Consider the following 22,102-nt stretch of genomic DNA (forward strand, 5'->3'; position numbering starts at 1 on the left):
CTCTGCCTGGAAGTCCTCCAGGTTTCTTCCCACAAATCCTATTCAACTTTCAGCTCCTTCACTGCCCCCTCCCCAATGCTCTCACAAGATCATGTTCTTCCCCTTCAAAGCAATTATTACAAATTTTACATTTACTTTTATGATGATCTGATTAAAGTCACTCCCATTAGTTTTCGTTCCATAAGAGAGGGACCTTCGTAGTTTGCTCACCATCCTCTCCCAGCACCTAACAATGTACCTAGTTCTACTTATATGCTGCCTTTACTTCTAAGGATAACTCTTTTATAAACTTTATCACATGCCTGCTGTAACCTTTACATAAAGATTTGATACACATCTGTCCTTAACTAAAGGGAAAAGATTTTATAGCCTACGTTGTTGCCTTAACTGGATCGGTTCAGAAAAGATCATACTTTTAGGTAACCATGTGGGTTACTGTACTCACTAGCCTTATGAACAGCAGTCTCTGTCAACTTAATAAACAGCACCATCCTCTCTGCCCTAACGGCCAATACCTCAGTCCAGCACTGTCGTTCATAATAATTATTACCGCTGTCTCACAGTCAGAAAACAAGACGAAAGCGGCAAGCGTGGGGGCTGGGCCAGGTGAGCCCGAGGTTAAGCCCCTCGCTTCCGGGCCCCAGAGACCTCGGCGGCGCTCGCTCGTGACCGCGTTTTGTGCCCTGCGCCCGGCGGGACCAATCCAGCCCAGCCCAGCCCAGCGTCTCAGGCTGACACCTAGCCCGGGTCGAATTTGCTGGGAGAGCCCAAGAGCGAAGCTCAGGAGGCCACCCGCCCAGCAATAGAAAGGGGCGGGGCCGGCACTGCGGATTGGTCCTTGGGTGTTACGTCCTTCTGTGCGCCGAGCTCGCGCGCCGCCGGAAGTCGGGGCAGGCCGGAGGACGGGACGTAGGCCAGAGGCTGCGTAGAGCCGGGGCTGGTGCTTGTCAGTCCTCGCTGCTTCTTGAGGAGGTCGGCGGTGGCTCCTGCATCATGAGCGAGGCGGACGGGCTGCGGCAGCGTCGGCCCTTGCGGCCTCAGGTTGTCACGGACGATGGCCAGGCCCCGGAGGCCAAGGACGGCAGGTAAGCCGGACCCCCGGGCCAGGCGCTGGAGAGGGGCCGCGCGGGGCGGCTCTCGTTAAGAAGGACGGCAATAGCAGTAACTGGGTAAATGGGGTGCCAAAGGCGCTGCGTGCGCTATCTTATTTAATCCCCGTTGTAAGATCCATTTTACCGAGAAGGAAACTGGCTCCGACGAAGCGGATGCACCTGCCAAGTTCTGCAGGCTTCGAGTCCACCCTGCACCCAATTGCCGCGTTATTCTCGCGGTCTCGGGGTCCCGGCACGCGCCACACCTGCCGCTTCCTGCCCCTCACTCCAGCCCGATCCCTGTCCCCACCGCCTCTCCGCGCTGTCCTTCCTGCTGGCTTACCTGAGCGGCCCACCCTCTCTCAGAACAGAGCCACCCGGTCCACAGCCCTGCATCTAACCTGTCCCCTACTTGCACTGTCCTGAAGGGAGGCCTGAAAGGATGCTCGCGTCCCGCCTCGTGATCCAGCTAAGAGCTGGCTTCTAGCGCTGCTTTTCTGCACCTGGCCCCTCCTGGTGCGCGACCAGTCCTCACCGCGGACTTCAGGAGAGAGCAGCGAACAGAAGTTACATTGTTAGGCAATTTTTGTGAGAATTCAGCCTTGCAGGTTTTTCCGGGTAGGGCCAGAGAAGTATAGGAAACTGTAGTTGTTGATGTCTGATGGAAGAAGTCTCAGGTTTTTGATCTTTGTTTCCTGTCCCAATCTTCGAGAATTTTAAGTATGCTGTGTTTTGTTAGTTAAAAACAGAACCATAACCCTTAAAATATTCAACATAAGACACAAAATTCTTTTTCAGTGTTGTGTCCTGAGTTTCATAACTTTTAAGTTTTTAGAGAGAACCAAGAGGCCCCAGAGGCCAAGCCCTCTGGGAGTAATTGACTTATATGTTGATAGAAACATTGGAAATATTTATTGATCATCGGCAGTGTGCCAGGGGTTGTGGTACATGCTGAATGAGGGGCACCGTTTGCCTCTGACAGACTGAACTCAGTCAGTGATGACAGTAAGAGGAGTGCATCCGAAGGCGAGCTCTAGCAGAGAGGAGAGGCCAGCCGGTGGTGTCATCATGGGTGTGGGCTCTAGAAAGCATTTTGGAGACAAGATGTTGTCGTAGTGTCTCCCAGGGCCAGTGGAAAGGTTGGGAGGGTGCTGCCATATATCCTGGCTGTAGGATGACCAACCACCCCCAACCTTTCCTGGATTGAGGGGTTTCTAAGGACATAGGACTTTCAGTGCTAAACCTGGGCAAACTGGGGCAACTTGACCACCCCACAGACTGTGCCTATTATGACTTAAGTGTTGATGACTGATGAGCCTTTTAGGATGGACTTGCAAACGATGGCAGTGCTTTACTACAGAAGACATGTACATGATAAGTGAACAAACAGCTGGGCCTGAGTTTGTCCTGAGGTGCAGGATGTGGAAAACCAGGGCATACAGCACCTGAGGGCACTTATTAGATGGGCCCAACCTGAAGGAGCAGAGTTTTTTTGGTTTTTCTGTGGGGATATCTTCCTTATTGGCAGGGTAAATTGGATGTTCCAAAGTTATCTTTTGCTGCTTTATCTATTGTGTTTATTTAAGATATGTTCTTGACTTCCCTGTCCATGAACATTCTTATTTTCCTCTCTTTCCCTTGGTCTCTTCTCGTTTGATCCCTTTTTTTGTAAATCTGCAGTGATGTTTTCGAAGTGAGTTCATGTCACCCATCTTCATTTCTACATGCATTGTTGTAATGTTATAGCTGTTTTCGTATTTTTCTTCTGTAATTCTATAGTTTTCATTTCTTTTGTAGTCATTTCTAGTACTTCTGATTATCTTGATTACTTTGAAAGTTGAGAGTTCAACATAAGACAGAAAAGTCTTGTGTATAGTGGGTGAAGTATAGGAATCTGAAGGAAGTAGAATTGTGCTAACTATAGAGTAAACTTTAATGTGCTGAACAAAATAAAAGAAGCCTTGGGAGATATATTATTAAATTAAAAGAACAGAAGTAGTACAGCAGATTTTAGCAGCGGAAGAGACACCTTAGGGGTACCTTGGCATATATATAACTCTTGGCATATAAGGTGGTATTAGCTGTTTTACTGAGGAGGCATTGAGGTCTACGTGGTGAAGTGGTTTATCTAAACTACAGAGTAATGGAGTCAAAAGAGAAAATTATGACTTTGGAAATAAGACTTTATGCCAAAGCTCTTAAATTTCTGTTTCTGAGTTAAAATGGAGAATTTAGTTGTTAAACTCTTTTATTCAGTGTGAAACATAGATGAGATAAGCACTTTAGCATACTAGTGCAAGCTTATAATTGTTATTAAACCAAAAACTCACTGCCACTGAGTCGAGTCCGACTCATAGCGACCCTATATGACAGAGTAGAACTGCCCCATAGGGTTTCCAAGGCTGTAAATCTTTATGAAAGCAGACTGCCAAATCTTTGTCCCACGGAGTGACTGGTGAGTTTGAACTGCTGACCTTTTGGTTGGCAGCCGAGTGCTTTAATCACTCCTTACGATTGTTATTATTAGGCATCAATTCCCCCAAATGCTTTAGAAACTTGTAATAATTGTATACTGTGAAACTATTCATTCTCTTGGAACCCAGTTCCGTCTGGGAAGAGAAAATAGTTGTTTGACATTCATACATATAACTGTTTAGGAGTAAAGAGTGAATACGTTGAGAATGTAACAGCTACTTTTTCAGTAAACATCTGAAGGGTTTTGGACTGATTAAAAACATCTATATGAGGTCCATTTTCCTTTTCAAGACTGAAGAGTAAGGGAGGCACCATGTGAGCAGCCGTGAGGAACCCAGAGCTTTCTTCTCAGCCCTGCCCCTGGGTGTGTGTCTCCAAATGGCTCTTGTAACTTGTTTCTTAATTTTTTTCAGTGATGAAATGAAGACCCGTACAGTCTAGCAACAAGGAGCCCTGGTGGTGCAATAGTTAACCACTCGGCTGCTAAGTGAAAGGTTGGCAGCTCGAACTCACCAGTCGCTCCATGGGAGAAAAGACCTGGCGATCTGCTCCCATAAAGATTAGAGCCTGGGAAGCCCTATGGGACAGTTCTGCTAAATCGGAATCAACTCCAGGGCACACAGCAACAGCAGTTTAGGAGCCCCAGTTTAAAACAGGGCTTCGAACTGGTTCGTTCTGGTTCAAACCCCCGCCGAGAATTTGCATTTCTAAGAAGTTCCAGGAAGTGAGTTATACATAAGAATCACCTGGGGGATCTTGTTTCAGCTTCTGTAGATTGTGATTCATTATATCTGGGGTGGAAATGCATATTCTAAGCAGGGAACTTGGGAAGCTTGGGAAGTGGTCTGTTTTGGCCCTTTGTAGACTTTCAGGTGCACATTAGCAGGTGCTTTCCAGCCTTCAGGTCTTAGAAATGCTGATTCGGCAGGAGTTCAACTGGAACAAACCAGTTTGCAAAGCCCCAGTTAAAGGAATGTGAGAAAAGAACAGATTCAAAGTGCAGTCACTTAAAAAGACTGGGCTGTTTCTATTTGACTTCCTTTAGTTCCAGGAATCACCTTCACACCTGTGGTTGCAGGTCCTCGTGATTTGGGACTAACAGGTTTTCCTCAAAAACCACAGGTCATTTTTGATCTCACAGAGGCTGGCCTTAAGGGCTTCAGTGCACGACTCCAGGCTCTGATGTGCCCTATGCAGAAAGAGTTAGAGAGCAAACACGTTTCAGATTAGGCTGGAGAATACACAGAGGATTTTGTAAATTGTGGCTGAGCCAGTGGTAATTGTCAAATCCTCTTACATCATGGTGATTGCTCACTTGCCCTTAGAGACTGTGTGAAATTTCAGGATGCAGATCTCCTCAGGGAGGGCAAGCTTCGCTCCCAGCTTTTCTGAGAGATTAGGGCAAACAAATTGATTACCCAGACACACCTGGTTAGTAAGTTGCCAGCTTACCAGGATGTGTCAGCACAGGCTGGGAAGGAGAGCATGATGGGAACGTACAGATTTCATAGGGGAACTGTAGTGGCCTTAAGTTAAACTAGCGCAAGTGCGCCAAGTCAGAGGGATGCGGATGTGGAGAAATGGCTGGAGGCGTGCAGTTGCCTGCAAGTTTGCCTTGGGCTGAGCTAAAATAAGTGCAAGTATGGTGCCCAGGGCCTGGGGATAGGCACCTCCTCCAGCTCTGCACAGGTAGTAACAGACTCAGATGCCCTCCAGGGGAACAGTCAAGGAAGGGGAGTCAGAGAACTTAAGTCTGCATACACATCATGTTGTTTGGCTTTTACACTGCCCATGTGTAGGTTCCATAGGGAGTATGGGTCTAGGGAGAAGTGGAGAGGGTGTGCCTGTCTGAAGAGCAGGGACCCTGTATGGTGGCACTGAGGTCTCATAGGGCCAGATCTCCCACTTTTTCAAGAGAAGCTGGAAACCTAGACTTTTATGTGAAATCTTGTTTTTCAGTTTTGGCAATGAAAGGCATTTTGTGGAATGTCAGCTTCTGATTTAGACTAAAGCTTGACTTTGAGTTCTGGGCATCACATTTTGTGGGGGACTTTGACAAACCCTGAAACAACCAGAAGAAAGAATGGTCTGCAAGCCCCATTGCCTGAGGAGCTTCTGCAGGACTTGGGGTGCTTTGTGCAGAGAGAATTAAAGGATGGTGCAGTCGGAGGATCAGTTCTGGGAGCGCTGTCAGGTAGGACAGTTGTTTGCTGCTCTGGGGGCAGAGCTGGGCCAGGCAGTGGCACAGGAGGAAAGCATGTTTCTCAGAACGTGGTCCAGAGGTGACCCAAGAAGTTAGGGCTTTGTGAGTCCAGGAGCTTGGGAAGTGGTCTATTTTGGCCCCTTGTGGACTTTCAGGGTGCATGTTAGCAGGTGCTTCCCAGCCTCTCTGGGGTCCACCCTGTCCATGGGCCTGGCCTGTTCTAGCCCTAACCCACTCCCCTCACTCACTCTGGCTCAGTGCCCTGCTCTGGTCAAGGTTTAGAGATAGGCACTGTTAACAGAACTCCTTAGAGCATTTGTTCTTCACTCATATGGCAGGTATTTTTTGAGGTCCTGCTATGTTTCTTCTGCCTGAGTTGCTCTTCCCCCAGATGATTTGATTTCTCCCCAGATTTGTTGAAGTCTCTGCTCACATGTCACTAGCTTTGACCCCTGTGTGTGGCCAGCACACTCCATCACTCTACCCTACTGTCCTGCTTTAGTTGTCTTCATTGTGTTTGTCACTGTCTGGCATCTGCTTATTTATACTAAAATCACGGAGGGCAGGAAACTTTATTGTATTTACTTGGCTTATTTTATTTACTGCTATACTCTATGTAGGGCCTAGAATAGTACCTGGCACATAAATGCTTCTGAGTGAAGGAATATTAAATGGTCTAAGGGTGTGTTATCTAAATACAGTAGCCACTTGCCATATGTAGCTACTTAAATTACAATTAATTAAAATTACTAAAAGTAAACATTCAGTTCCTACATCCCATTAGCCCCATTTCAAGTAGCCCATCGCATGTGTGGCTGCTGTATGGGACAGTGCAGATTTAGAACATTTCCATCACTGCAGAAAGTTCCATTGCACAGTGCTACTGTTTGTGAAATTTGACCACAGAGCTTTCAGTAGAGGCTGGATGGTGACCTGTCGTCAGTCTGAGCAGACTTGTTTTACTGGGGAGGGCATTGGACAAGGTCAGTGGTGTCATCTACAAATCAGGAACAGCTGGGGAGCGTGAAAACAAGCTGGCCTCCCAGGCCCACTCTGGACCCTCCCACTAGAGTCTGGACCTCAGCCCAGGGTCTGCTTGTGTAAAGCTGCCAGGTCATCTTGATGCAGGCAGTGCAGGGACCGAGTGCCCGAGGAGCTCTGGACGGGGCAGCCTCTAGATTCTTCTCCTGCTTTTATACTATAAGAGGGCGTTACAGGTAGACCCCTGGTAAGGATGGGTGATGTAGGATGCAGTTTGGCCCATTTTGACTTCCTTTGCCATAAGCCATGGGCTTTTTGTTCTGGACATAATTGAGCCTTTTACCATTGTGTGAAGGGGCAACTGACTATATAATCAGGTGTCACAAGCTTTGTATCAGATGACCAAATTAAGATTTTCAAAATGCAAGCTGCAGTCTGGTAAAGGATAGTTAACAATGTAGGGTCTGAGGGAATGGGGGAAATTGTTAATGTAGGGTCACATGAGGAGAGGAAAGCGTAGAGTAGCACTTGGGTCACATTGCCATGGTTCTCGTGACAACTGTTGACATGGTGGAAGGTTGCATAATGTGGTTTCCCTGAGGGACCACTCCTCCTGGGCAGTGATTACGCCAGCCTCCTTGTCTGGGCAGAAAGTGTCCGTGATGGACTCTGTACCGAAAGGACCTGTGTGGGTGACTCTGGGCTGCAGTCGTGGTGAGGACCATGTGTCCCATTGTGCCCCTTTGCATGGGTTCCACTCTTTGGGTCCTGCTTTCTAACGAACCACACTATCAAAAACATTCCTATCATTTGTACATGTAAATAAGCCCTGCTTCACTTTACAGGTCCTTTGTCATTTCTGTCATGTGGGATGATGTTAGACATCCTTACTTAAAGGAGATCATTGGGGTTCAAGAGCACTTTGACTAGTGGAACAAATAGCTCTTTTAGAAAACATCTTTAGTGAGATATAATATAATTCACATATCATGGAATTCACCCATTTGACATGTCTAATTCAGTGGTTTTTAGCATGTTCCCAGAGTTGTGCAGCCATCACCACAGTCTAAGTTTAGAACATTTTCATCCTGTTAACTTTTAGAGAGTGTTTAAACTGATGGCTCTAGGTCCCTCCTCATGTTCTTTGGCAGGCAGTGCTGCTAATGTTGACCACAGGCTAGAGTCAGACTGACTTTCCATTGTGACTCAGTTCTGCAGCAGGCTGCTGGGAAGCCACTTGGACATTTCTCTGCTCACTTCCCTCATTTGTGAAGTAGAGAGGTACACAGTTCTTGTCTAGCTACTCACCTGAAGCATGCTGCATGGCACATAGTAAGTGCTCAACAAATTCATACTTTTACTGGTTTTATCATTGCTATTTCATGGCCCTTAAGCCTCTCCCCACTGCAGGCCTCTCTGGCTGCGTGCATCTGCTCTGTGTCCAGCTCAGGGTTCTTCTGTGTCGCAAAGGCCATCTCATGCACTTGTGGTTCTTGTACCCTTTGACTAGCATAAGTTGCATTAGAAGAGGTTTGTGTGGCTCTGGGGTTGTGGAGAGAGGCCTGGGCAGGAAGATTTGACTTGACCTTCCCCCTCCTGGCTGACTGCTTCCTTCCCCAACATGTGTTGGGCGTGGACCACCTCCTTTCCCAGCTAGCAAGAGGGGGAAAGGCTAACAACTTGGCAGTTTACCTAGCCTGGGCCCTGGTGGTGCGGTGGTTAAGAGCTATGGCTGCTAACCAAAAAGTCGGCCGTTTGAATCCACCAGCCGCCCCTTGGAAACCCTATGGAGCAGTTCTACTCTGTACCATAGGGTCACTATGAGTCGGAATCGACTCAACGGCAGTGGGTTTGGTTTTGGACTGGGAGAGTGGGTTCTGAGTTCTGCGTGAGTGAAGAGAAGAAAGTTAGGGACAAAATCTTTTCTGGAAGGTTACCAGGAGGAAAATGGGCACAGATGAACGTTCTTATTAGCGCAGGGAAAGTGTTTAAAGAAAAGAGAAATGGTTAGTACGGTTCCCTGTGCCTGTCCTGTACTGGAGGAGAGAGTAGCAAGAAGAAACCAGGCCACACCTTCAACACTTTGCTTGAAATCTGCTCAGCACTATAATCTGTAGGGAAAAAGGGCAATTAAGTTCCAGTTCCATCATTAAAAGTTCTGCTGCCCACATAACTGCAGGGCACAATTATGCTAAGCTTTCTGTCACACTATAATTGGGATCCCCTTCCTTCAGTGACCAGTAACATGGCCCTCACCAGCACACCTTTGACATCCATACTTTTACCCACAGTCTGTTCCCAACGATTTTAGGTTTTCTCTAAGAGATTTAAGTTTCCTCTACCGTGCACTTCACTGCCGTCCGAGTCCTCACTGGCAAAGTCTTTGACATCCATACTTCTGTTTCTGTTCAAGACAGTCTAGTCTTTTTTGGTCATGCTTCTCAAAATTCTTTCACTCTTCACCCACTGCCTGATTCCAGAGCAGGTGTTTGTTACAGTAGTGCCCCACTTCAGGTACCAAAATCAGTATTAGTTTCCTATTGCTGCTGCAACAAATTACCCAAATTTTGTGGCTCAAGCAACACAAATTTAGTGTGTTAGAGTTCTGTAGGTCAGAAGTCTGTCTGGATCTCCCTGGGCAAAATCCAGGCAGTGGCAGGGCTGTGTTCCTTTCTGAGGCTCTGGGGGAGAATCTGTCTCCGACTCACGTGGGTTGTTGGCAGAGTCCACACCTCAGGTGTGCTGTCTGAATGTCTGCACCTTCTGTGTCTGTCTTTCCTTTGCCTTTCACCTCAGCTTCCCCAGTAGAAACAGAATTATTTTCTGATTTATTCATTTTTTAAAATCATGCGTGTACAGAACTGGGGAGGGGGGGATGTTGGATTTTCCTTCCAAGTCCCCGTTTTACAGTGAGGAGCCTGCGGGCTGCTAGGGTGAAGAGACTCTCCGACAGTCTTGTGGCTGATTGTTGGGGAGCGGGGAATGGTACGTGGGCCTGCACATTTCTACCCTGAACCCAGAACAGAGTTAGACACGCTGAAACAGCAGAACAGCCTTCTGTCAAACACAAAACATTTCTCTTAAATCAATTCCATTTTGTTAAGTGTGGGTCTTGATTTATTTAAGTCAATTTTCTTTTTCTTTTTATAGAAAAAGATTTTCCACCTTAGGAGCTTATGATTTTATTTGCTTTAAATTAATCACAGTGTCAAGTGTGTAGTAAATCTGAGTGCCATTAATGTAAGTAAACAGTTATACTATGAAGTTCACTTAGCAAGAAGCTAAATGTTTTCCTTTGTTTACCAGGTAAGTAATAGTGTATGTGAGGATTGGCTGAGAGATATTTTAGTCACTGTTGGTCATTTATCCAAAAACTTTCACTTAAGATTCCCAAGATTCAGATTTTCTGAAGGATTTAGTAGTGATGATTTACAATTGTAATTTTATAAATTCTGTGTGAATTAGTGTCAGTAGCTGCCAGACTTCTTCTACAAGCTGGAAGAACTGGATTTCCTTTTGAATTGTTAAAGGGGTGATAAGCAAAATCATTGGGAACTGTAGGTTCAGGATGTTGCTCTACGTCCATTTGCTTCATGGATTTTTCTCCACTTCTTCTGCCCAGGAACCCTGAGAAATCTTAGAGACTGACAAGTACTGAGAGTCACTGCTTTGAACCCATGTCCCAGGAAATCGTGAGACCTCTGCCTGCCATGTGGATGAATGTGTATCCCTTATGTCACTGGGACTTTCTTTTCCCACTACTTTTTGTGCTCATCTTTGAGTTTGCCCTCTTTAAATTCTGCTAGAGGATTCAAATGCAGCCCATTATACTGTATGGAATTATCTGCCTAGAGTGTCCCACACAGCTGGAAGATTTAAAAAAAGAACAAAGGTGTATTTGCCAATCCTAGCAAACAGTGACAAAGTTTAATCACAAGGCACGGAGGTCAGCGGCCTTGCAGTGGGGACACTGGGGTGAGAGGCCCTGCTCCTGTCGGTTATGTTTCAGAAAGGACTCAAAAGATCAGGCGAGCTTGTCACCAGTTTAGTCTCTGCTGATCACCTCTGTATATTTTATTTCTGGCAGCACCTTTAGTGGCAGAGTCTTCCGAGTGACTTTCTTGATGCTTGCTGTTTCCCTCACCGTTCCCCTGCTTGGCGCCATGGTGCTGCTGGAGTCTCCCATAGACCCACAGCCTCTCAGGTGAGCTGTGCCAGCAACTTGTGGGAAGGGCTGCTTGGTAAATGTAATAAACTGAAATAATCTCTAGGGAACGGAGGGTAATTAAGCCAATCTGGCCTTAATGGTAAGTTATGAGAAATAGTGGTTTGTGATTTCTTTAGGATCCTAGTTCTCATATTGAATTGGATGTTACACAGGATATTATGTGTGATATTGTCCATGTCTGTAGTTGGCATCGACTCGACGGCAGTGGGTTTGGTTTGGATTGTCCGTGTCATAGTTTAAAAACAAAACTGTATAAACCAATAAGAGAACTCAGAAAATCCAAACAGTTAAGTTAGAGATAGATAACCTAAATTCATTGAAAGTGGCAAAAGCACCCACAAAGGTGAAGTTTAAATTGCCCTGTTTGAATTTTATCAGCAGATAATTTTTTTAATACCTGTGATTAATGTTCTATTTTTCCTAAGTTACTTTAACTGATGGGGAACTATGAGTGACGCAGTACATTTTAACTTGAAAAATCAGCATATACCTAGGGAACCCATGAAATATAATTCGTATATGTAATTGTAATAGTACAGACCTAGACTTCCTTGGTTGCAATGATCTATGATATTGATGTAGAACTGGTGTCGAAAGGGTTGTGCAGTCCAGTTGAGTAACTAGACATGCTTCCTTCTCCTTGAAACTGCCCAGGAAGGTGAAGCTGCCTAAAGGTTATTTTAAATGCGTAAGGTTTTGAAAACTTCAGGCAAGAACTCTGTCTACCTATAGAGTGATTGTAACATACAACTGAATGATGTGTTAATGTTTTATAAATAAAAATTGAGGCTTTATATGGGTTTCAACTTAATAAAAATGTATAGTCAACACTTAGTATGCCTAAGGTAGATACAAAGAAAACATATAATACAAAGACATAAAGAGAACACAGTTGTGACCTTAAATTGACACATATATACAGGAATCAATAACTCTGTGTTGGATTTAGAATTAGGGAAGTTACAGGTGCTGTCAAACACGATTGACTAGTGTGAGACTGAGACTAGAAGAAGGCATGGGGACTAGGAGCAGTTCTGAGTTTTAGCTCTGTGGTTTCTGGTGTGCCAGTGGATCCTCACATGTATCTCTGCCTGAAGTGGGCCTGAGGACATATGGTATCCTCTCAGAAGGGGCCTGCTTCAGCATCCCGAGGGGCTCCCAGGATGTGTTGGGGAAGGGGCTTCTCTCCTGTTAACTCCACTTAACAGATCAAAGAGTGTGGCTCAGTCCACCCCAAATAGGAACTAACCTGGGCCTTTTTGGGTAATCTACTTGTCTAAGCAGAGAGGAGAGGGGAGGGTGTCCCCAGCTGAGGATCCAGAGCACAGATTGGGAAGTTGACCTTGGAAAAGAAGGATACTTCTGCTGATAGAAGAGGAGAGAGTAAGTGAAGTTTGAGTTTTTGAGTTGGTGAGGGATAGATTAAGCTTGAGTGACTGAAAAACTTTGACCTCAGTAAAGTAAAAGTGAATTTCTGTGTGAAAAGAGTGGTGAAAAATTCAAAGATAGGCATGTGGCCCTGAGCAGAAACTAAAAGGAAATGTGGCCCAAGAGGCTCTGAAGAGTGAATTCTGCCTGTGCAGTCACAGGTGAGCTGGTGAGGAAGGCAGGGAAGAGAAACCCAGCAAAACCGATGTGGCTGACAGATTGCTCCCATGGGCTCAGATTGAGGGAACAACTTGCTTAAGAATTGGGAGGATGGGCCCCAAAATGAACAACAAAAGCAAAACACTGGCAGAGAGTCTGAGAATTGCAGTGGGCTGAGGTTTGGGAAAAAATGCAAATGACAACAGCAAAAAAGACTTTAAATTCTGTTCAGAGCCAAAAGAGCAAGGAAGGGAGAGCCCCACTCTTTGGGGCAAGTGCTTAACATTGTGATGACTGAGAAAGGCAGGACTGTTCAGCCTCTGCTCTGCCTCTATCACCTCTGAAGCCCGGGGTGTGGAGTCAGGCAAAGAGGTGGGGGAGGCAGGAGCCTTCAGTGGATTTGAGTGTTTGAGAGTCCATCTCCCAGGATGCTAAGAGACTTGCCTGTGAAACTGTAGACCCAGTTAGAAATCTTTGAGAAATCATAGAGAACAGATAGACCAGAGACTGATGGGGCAAAGAGGAGAGAAGTGGACACCCTTCCAGAATGGATTATTATACAGCTGGCTTCAGTACTTAGTGAAATCTCCAGGAAGGCAGTAGGGCTGTACCAAAAACCTGCTGTTCACCGTGGCATGCTTTCTTCCCCCTTATTTAGGAGACTAGAGAGATGTAATAGACACAGCATGCAGAGACAAACTGACTCCATAGTGTGTTTGGCAGTGTCTTCCGGGATATGTTTTGGTGCTGTCGTGAGACAGGAGCAGAGTGACCGTGCTGTCAGGCATGGTCATGTGGCCGACACCAGGAAGCCCAGGTCACTTCAGCGGGGCTACGTGTGGGACCTGAAATGGTCTACACTGACAAGTGTCTCTGACAACCAGCTCTCTCAGTTTCCACATCTCTCCCCAGTACAGGAGGTCAGGGAATGTGGAAGCTGTGTTTCTCTTACTCTGTTTTTCCCCTGCCAGACTCCCCTGGACCTCACCTGAGTTTCATTTATTGTGCTTCTATTTGCTCCTTTCTAAAAAAAAAAAAATTAAAAAATTGTTTTATTAAAGACTACAACCTTCAGCATGGATTACACCTCAACATAAAACAAAAATTCTCACAACTGGACCAATATTGAATATACCATGGACTGCCAGAAGAGTGAACAAATCTGGTTTGGAAAAAATACAGCCGGAATGCTTCTTGGAAGCAAGGATGGTGAGACTTCATCTCACACACTTTGGACATATTATCAGGAGGGACCAGTCCCTGGAGAAGGACATCATGCTTGGTAAAGTAGAGGATCAGCGAAAAAGAGGATGACCCTTGACAAGATGGATTGATACGGTGGTTACAACAATGGCCTCAAACATAGCAACAATTGTGAGGATGGCGCAGGATCAGGCAGTCTTTCATTCTGTTGTACATAGGGTCACAGCCGACTCGACAGCACCTAACAACAACAACAATGACAAGAAATGTAACAAAATGTTTACCAAGTCAGTGTTTTTTACAATTGAGTGACATTGGTTACATTCGTCATGTTGTGCATCCGTCAACACTGTTTGCCAATTATTCCACAATCATTAACAGAAACTCAGTGCACCCTAAAGAATGACTCCCCATTTTCCCTCCCTTCTGCCTCTGGTAACCACTAATATACTTTGGTTATTTTACGTTTGACTATTTCATATAAGTGGGATCATACAATATTTGTCCTTTTGTGACTTATTTTAGTTAACAAAATGTTTTCAAGGTTCATCCATGTTGTAGCATATATCAGGAGTTCCTTTCTCTTTATTGCAGAGTAATAGTGCCATTATAATTGTGCTCATGGGGAACCTGTACACGGACCAAGAGGCAGTAATTCGAACAGAATATGGGGATACTATGTGGCTTAAAGTCAGGAAAGGTGTGTTTCAAGGTTGTATCCTTTCACCATGCTTAGTCTGTATGCTGAGCAAATAATCCGAGAAGCTGGACAGTATGAAGAAGAACATGGCATACAGATTGGAGGAAGACTCATTAACAACCTGCGATATGCAGATGGCACAACCTTGCTTGCTGAAAGTGAAGAGAACTTGAAGCAGTTACTGACGAAGATGAAAAACCACAGCCTTCAGTATGGACTGTACCTCAACATAAAGAGAACAAAAATCCTCGCAACTGGACCAGTTGGCAACATCATGATAAACGGAGAAAAGATTGAAGTTGTCAAAGATTTCATTTTACTTGGATCCATAATCAGTGCCCAAGGAAGCAGCAGCCAGGAAGTCAAACAGCGTATTGCATTGGGCAAGTCTGCTGCAAAAGACCTGTTTTTAGAGTATTAAAAAGCAAAGATGTCACTTTGAGAACTAAGGTGCACCTGACCCAAGCCATGGTATTTTCAGTTGCCTCGTATGCATGCGAAAGTTGGACAATGAATAAGGAAGACTGAAGAAGAATTGACGCCTTTGAATTATGGTGTTGGCGAAGATTATCGACTCTATCATGGACTGCCAAAAGAATGAACAAATCTGTCTTGGAAGAAGTACAGCCAGAGTGCTCCTTAGAAGCACAGATGGTGAGACGTCATCTCAGGTACTTTGGACATGTTATCAGGAGGGACCATTCCTCGGAGAAGGACGTCGTGCTTGGTAGAGGGTCAGAGAAAAGGAGGAAGACCCTGCTTTGGACACAGTGGGTACAGCAGTGGGCTCAAGCGTAACAACATTCGTGAGGATGGCACAGGACTGGGCAGTGTTTCATTCTGTTGTACATAGGGTTGCTATGAGTTGGAAGCAACTCGATGGCACCTAACAACAGCAATATGCCATTGTATGGATATACCACATTTTGTTTATCCACCCGTCTGTTGATGTAGACTTGGGTTGTTTCCATTCCTTGGCTATTGTGAATAGTGCTGCAGTGAACAATGGTGTACAGGTTTCTGTTTGTGCCCCTGCTCTCAAGTCTTCTGTTTTCTCTTAGTGCCCCTGACAACCCATAAAGACTGTTGGTGTTTTTTATTGACAACATTTAAGTGTTATGGTTTGACCTTGGTAGTAACGTGTACCTTTGACAGCACTGTTACACCTTTCAGCCGCTAGTAGAATTATCATTCCTGTTAGTCTTTACAACTGAAGCAACAATCTACTCCCCAAAACACTACTGTATGTTTTTGATTTAGAGTTTATTTTAACTAATAAATGCATTAAACAATGATTAGAAACATTCATATTCTTTGAAAAATAATCTTGTTTCTTCTGGATGGAAACCCAGACTGGTTGTGGGGTGTGGGACTGAAACGGCAATTCACAAGTTGATGGTGCTTGGACTGCCACCACAGGACTCTGTCCTGGCCATGTGGATTCGTATGAGACGTAGCACATTTACAACGTGACGAAGTTGGCAGGGGTATTTAGTAAGCTTGTTCGTAGAAGGAGAATTAAAGTGTAATCCTGATCAGTTAGAACCATGGGGAGAAACAGGATAAAATTTAATATATAAAGTCTCATAGTTATGATAAAAAATGTCAGTGGCATAACCAAAGACCTAACAAGAGCTCCGTGTGGCCTGACCGTCCAGAGAAGCCTCTGTGTTCTGCCTGCACCACCCAGTTTACACCTGTGGGGCCCTTCACTGGTGCTTGGCTGTCCTGCTGCAAGGGGGCAGAGAGGGTTTTTCCTTCTCTCCCTGCTGCAGTTATACCTAGAGCTCCTTGTGAGCGGGGACAGTGTACTATAGACTGGTCAGTTTAATTCAGCAAACATTTATTGAATACTTACTTTGTGTAGGGAACTGGGCAAAAAGTCCAAGGACTCCGAGGCAGGGAGTGGCTGAGTGTCCACTCTGGGCCCCTCTGTCCTTTGGCTGTGTGCCCGTTCTGTTGTTTAATCCTCATGGGAACCTCTGACGTGGTGAGGAGGGAGGTGCAGCTGGGAGGTATGACCTTCCCAAGGTCAGAATTTGAACCTTCGTGTGTCTGACTCCATAACCCAGCCTCTTTTCACCAAAGCATGGAGGCCACTTCCACAAGTGCCGCTCTGTTCTCCTTTGGAAATAAAACTCTTTAGTTAAACTAGGAATGCTTTTTTAAATCAGGTAGAACAGATAAGGGTGATAGTTGAACAACATGATGAACATAATTAATGTTACAGAACTGTACGTGTCAAGATTATTGAAATGGCACATTTTGTTACCTGTATGTTTACCACAATTAAAAAAAGGAGGAAAGCAGGTAGAAAGCCACCATTGGGAGGCAGGGCAGAGAGTGGAGGAGGGAACTTCATTTGGGGGTTCTGTGCTGTCTCCTGAGCAGGTGCCTGCTCAGATGGGGTGGCAGGGACTGAAGCGCTTTGCTGGGAAGGGAGGGAGTAGGCAGGGCAGAGAGCTTTCCCTCTTGGTGTACCCTCAACCACCCCTGCCGCTTGCTTCTCTCACCCCATGGGTTGGCTGGGAAACTGAGGGCAAGGCAGGGAGGGAATTGGAAAATGCTTTGTTATGGATTGCATTGTGTACCCTAAAAGATGAATTGAAGCAGTAAACCCTGTGTTTCCTCACTCCCTCCTTCCTTCCATCCACAGTATTCACTGGGTGCCTCCTGTGTGCCAGGTAGCTTCCAGATGCTTGGAATACAACAGAGAAAAACACGGACATCAGTCCCTGATCTCATGGAGCATATGTCCTAGTGGGGACAGACAGACAAGAAACATAACGAGAAGTATATAGTATGTGAATAGGTGATCCATGCAGTGAAGAATAGAGCAGGGCAAGGGGACCAGGCTGGGGGGTGACTATTACAGTAGGTAGTTAGAGTGAGCCTTACTGAGGTGGGAGTTGAACCAAGGGCGGCTGGTGAGGGGGTTATGTGCCAGGTGGAGGGCACAGCCAGCACAAAGGACTTAAGGTGGGAGATGTTTGGTGCATTTAAGCAACAGCAATAGAGGCCAGAGCAGCTGGAGTGGAGCAAGCCAGGGGGAGAGGAGGGTGAAGTGCCGGATTGTGTAGGGCCCGAGAGGCCCCGAAAGGACTTTAGACCATTGCAGGGTTTGAGCAGACAAGTGACATGACCTGACTATTTCAGAAGGCTCACGCTGGCTGCTGTGTTGAGACTAGACTGTCGGGTACCAGGGAGGAGCAGGAGGCCCTTATGGCAATCCAGGGGAGAAGATGGGGGCTTGAACCAGGGTGGTAGCAGAGGACACTGGAGCAGTATTCAGTGATGTGCATGATTTAAAGGTGGCATCAGCAGGATTGGCTGTTGGATCTGGAGAAGGAACACATTCATATGTGGATGGGGTTGACTCAGCAGGGAGGGAAGAATTCTGGAGTGTATCTTTGTGCTGGGGGGATGGGGCCCTGTGCCTGGTGGAGGGCTGTCTTTAGAGAGAAGCCTCGGTGGCCCGTGCCACTAGAGAGGTGGAGGCAGAGCTTACCTTGCCGTGCCGGATGTGGGGCCGTGGGGATGTTGGGCTGTGGGGCCGGTCCACGGGGAGCTGCTGCTGGTGGCTGTGGTCTCTGGTCCCTGAAGCAGGAAGCAAGTCCGTTGTCTGGGTGAGAAGGCTGGTAGTCGGAGGTGAGCAAGGTACGAAGTGTCCACACTGCTGCCTCCCTCTCAGTTGGACGTTGATGGCTGTGCAGCCTCTGGACAAATAAATGCCGTGTGTCTTGGTCGCGTAGGGCTGCTGTAACAAAGTAGCACGGAGTAGGAGGCTTTAAAGAACAGAAATGTGTTGTGTGCAAGGCCAGATCAGGGCATTGGCTGTGTAAATTCCTTCTGACAGCTCAGAGAGAAACTGTTGTAGCTTCTTGTGGCTTCTCCCAATCTTTGGTGTTCCTTGGCTGGCATGTACCTCTGTAGTCATGTGGGTGTCCTTCCTCTGTCTGTTTCTGTCCCCATGTCTGTTCTTGTTTATAAGACCACTCAGATGGGGTAGGGCCCACCTGCTCCCGTATGACCTCTTGTTAACTGATAACGTCTTCAGAGACCCTGGATCAAGGTCACATTCGCAGGTACCAGGGGTTAGGACTTTCACATGTCTTTTTGGGGAATACGGTTCAATCTGTGATACAGGGTTGTGTAAGTTGGAAGGTGCCAGGAGGTTTGGCCTGCTGTGAGGCGTTGTGAGATGCTGGATGGGTGACAGAGGAGTGCAGGTACCCTGGAGGACTGCAGGAGTCTGGGTGCTCCAGGTGACCAGTGCCTGTTGAGCTGATCACTGAATCAGGCCCAAGGCCTGGCACTCGCCAGAGTGGTATTTTCATATTTATTTGGTGTATGACCTTTTCTGATGTCCTAGAGGATTTTTTTTCTTAACCTTTGTGTTTCTGGCAACTAAGGATGTTAATAGAGTATTTTTTATAGACAAATTACTATAATTGCATTATTTTACAGTTTTAAAGAACCTCCTTTCTTGCTTGGTGTTTTGAATCCAAATACAAAGTTGCAACAAGCCAAAAGGCTGTATGAAAATCAACTTATTGGGCCAGAGTCGATAGCACATATTGGAGGTAAGTATACCCTGGGCCTGCAGAGTCTGATGTTGTGGGGCCCTTGAGGCTGTCTGCTGCTGTAAGGGGTGGATTCTATGGGAATAGCCCATAATGGCAGCTGCTGCCCGGGGTGGGGGGCTCTGGACATCCTCCTTAGCTCCACTGAGGGGGAACCTAGACATCCTTCTTAGCTCCTCCAGGGATGGAGGGGAGGCCTGGATAGTATTTTTCACTCTACAGTGGGTGGGCGGGACCTGGACATCCTTCTTGGCTCCAGGCGTGGTGCTTGTCAAGCAGGCCGCCCCACAGGAGTGTACTCACTGGCTCTCTGGGCGCTTGCCTCTCAGAGTTGCTGTGCCACTCTAGCACCAGGTGATTTTGAGTTCATCTCTATGGCACACTTCCTTCTGTTGGAAGTGTTGGACTCATTAAAATGAAAGGAAAAAGGCAGAATGCAGACACTGGTGATTGATTCATTTATCAAAGTTTGTCAGTAGGTGTTACTCGGCAAATGTTATTGCTCAGCTGTTTGTCTTTGTGTAGATTTCATTCATCTTCATAAGATAAGTGGTTCACAAGCTTCCCACTGTTGGTTGGTTGTAAAGCTCACTTTGGTCGCTGCATGTAAGGGTATGTTCAGGGTAACTCTTTTTCACACTTCACACCGAGAGCTAGAATTGGGTCTGGTTCTAATAAGCAGAGCATTTTCTACCTGTTAAAATAGGAATTAAGCTTAGAAATTAAAAAAATAAAGTTAATGAAAATGTTTTCAGACTTAAAATGGTGTGAGGATTTATGAGCAACTTAACTTTGGCATGTCCCTCATTCTGAAATACCATTATCAGCGATATGGCTGTGGATCTAAGTATTCAGTTTTCATATACAAGTGGTCCCCGATGATGAATTTGCATTATGACAAACCACAGATCTTATCCTTAGTAATATATACTACATACAATGTTAAAATTCACCTGTAAGTTTATATGTGATGTTTCCAACCCCCAAAGACTATAAATAAAGGTTGGATTTATAAAGATACCAATAATAAAAAGCAATAATAATGAAAACTAGAAAAAAGGTGTTTGACTTACATAAGAACCGATTCAGGGCGAAGCTGTTGAAAAGGAGCACTGTCATAAGTCGGGGTCTACCTGTATTGCTTTTTAAAGGCAGGTCAATAGCCGTCCCTCTACTTGTATTTGACTACCTTCTGTTCCCAGCCCCTGCTGTTTGACACGGGACCCAAAGGCCAGCACATCTCTGTAGATTTTTTGTTGCTGTTATGTTTCAAGAGAGATAGTACTTCATGATGTAGGGTGTTTATTGACAGAACTTTCAATTTTACTTAAAAAAAAAAAAGGACATTATATTAGTAAACTATATAAATTTTGTTTTCTTGGTGAGAAATCAAATATTGACATTTTAACAGTGGAACATATAGGAGTCAAGTGCACTCAGTGTTCCGTTCTTTGCCTCTCAAAGAGAGCACTTGTCCCTTCCCACTTGGCCTGACCTCTCATTGTACTTCTTCACCAGCTCTCGCCTTTTTCTCTTTCCCCACACTGAAGGAGCTGGTTGTCCTCTCGATGGCATTTCTGATTAGGCATCATGGGGTTTCTTGGGTTACTCTTCTGTGAGTGTGACCCGCAGGGTTTTCCAAGGCCTGCTGCTGGCAGAGTTGTTTGGACATTGTCATGGTGGGTGGCTGGTGTGATGCTGCCAGTGGAGGGAGGTACTAGCCTCAAAGGAAAGCGCGTGGGGAGAATAATTGTGCTTTAATTTTATCCTGAAGGACTTCCTAATTGGGTATAACTAACATTAGCAGCAGACACTGACGTGCAGCCGACATGAACGCATGCCCTGGCCTCTGAGTGGCAGGGTGGGAGCCGTGCTCTCTCTGGAGAGTGGGCCATCCCCCTAGTTTCCTGATACAGGCTGAGGCTACTGCACCCTTGTTCTGCAGTGAGGCTCCAGCCCACACACCAATCCTTTGGCCTCACAGGCATGTCGCCGCAAGGCATTAGAGTTTTATTTCCAGCACGCTTCTCCTTCATCCTCAAGACTGCTGTTTCCTCTCTGGACACAAAAGCATGAGCTAGCCGCCTCTGTTGTAGAAGAGTGATGTGGTCACGGTTCTGTCAGCTATTGCTGTAATGCTCTTATCCTTTTGATTTTTTAAACAGATGCCATGTTTACTGGTACAGCAGATGGCCGGGTTGTGAAGCTTGAAAATGGTGAGGTAGAGACGATTGCCCGATTCGGCGCTGGCCCATGCAGTAAGTCAGTGACACACCCAGGACTTACATCTCCTTCCGTCATGCGGATAGCCCCCTGGGACAGACAGGACCCCTGACTTTTGGACAGATAGGGCATGACCCAGGGTCCGGGCCACACAGGTGCCTGCTCCTCACCCTGTGGTTGCAGCTTTCCACCGGTCAGGGTGTTGGTACCTGGCCATTAGTGCAGGTCCATGTTCACCCCTGTGGTGACTTGGAGAAGGTTACTGGGTGTTGACATCAGAGTGCTGCTGTAGAAAAGCAGTTGGCTCTGCCCTTAGTTGAATGCTTAAATGTGATTCCTGCATTAGCTTCTGAGGAATTTCACAGTGTCATTCAAGTGGACACTCCTTCAGTCACTCAGGTATTTAAAAACTAGAGTAGATGAATCTTACTTCTTAAAAACTGGTAGCCCACAGAGTTCTTTTTTATTTTATTTTATTGTGACAAAGCGTATACAACAAAAAGTTTGCTGTTTTAACATTTTTAAGTGTCTAGTTCAGTGACATTAATTACATTCGTTATGTTGTGCAACCATCCCCACTGTTTGCAGAAAGTTTTCATCACCCCAAACAGAAACTCAGCAGTAACCCTTAAGCAATAACTTTCTTTTCCTCCTTCCCCCCAGCACCTGGTAACCACTAATAAACCTCCATCTCTATGCCTTGCCTATTCTAGTTATTTCATATAAGTGTACTCCTACAATATTTGTCCTTTTGTGTCTGACTTTCTTCACTCAGCATAGTGTTTTCAGGGTTCATCCGTGTTGTAGCATGTATCAGAACTTCATTTT

At 45.9% G+C, this 22,102-nt stretch overlaps 1 protein-coding gene across 3 annotated transcripts in view; it reads left to right on the forward strand.

The window, feature by feature from the left end:
* The first annotated feature begins 895 nt into the window (after positions 1–895).
* The window catches only part of APMAP (adipocyte plasma membrane associated protein), a 53,340-nt gene continuing 32,133 nt past the window's right edge, over positions 896–22,102 (forward strand). For 2 of the 3 annotated variants that reach the window (XM_023731384.1, XM_004376411.3), the window contains exons 1-4: positions 896–1,085; positions 10,838–10,954; positions 18,936–19,051; positions 21,217–21,309. In XM_023731384.1, coding sequence (XP_023587152.1) covers positions 994–1,085; positions 10,838–10,954; positions 18,936–19,051; positions 21,217–21,309 — 418 coding nt within the window. In that variant the 5' untranslated portion in view covers positions 896–993. The remainder of the gene's footprint in view (positions 1,086–10,837; positions 10,955–18,935; positions 19,052–21,216; positions 21,310–22,102) is intronic. The other variant, XM_023731383.1, reaches the window with a different exon arrangement.

The sequence above is a fragment of the Trichechus manatus genome, unplaced genomic scaffold, assembly GCF_000243295.1.
Source record: "Trichechus manatus latirostris isolate Lorelei unplaced genomic scaffold, TriManLat1.0 scaffold00042, whole genome shotgun sequence".
Taxonomy (NCBI): Eukaryota; Metazoa; Chordata; class Mammalia; order Sirenia; family Trichechidae; genus Trichechus; species Trichechus manatus.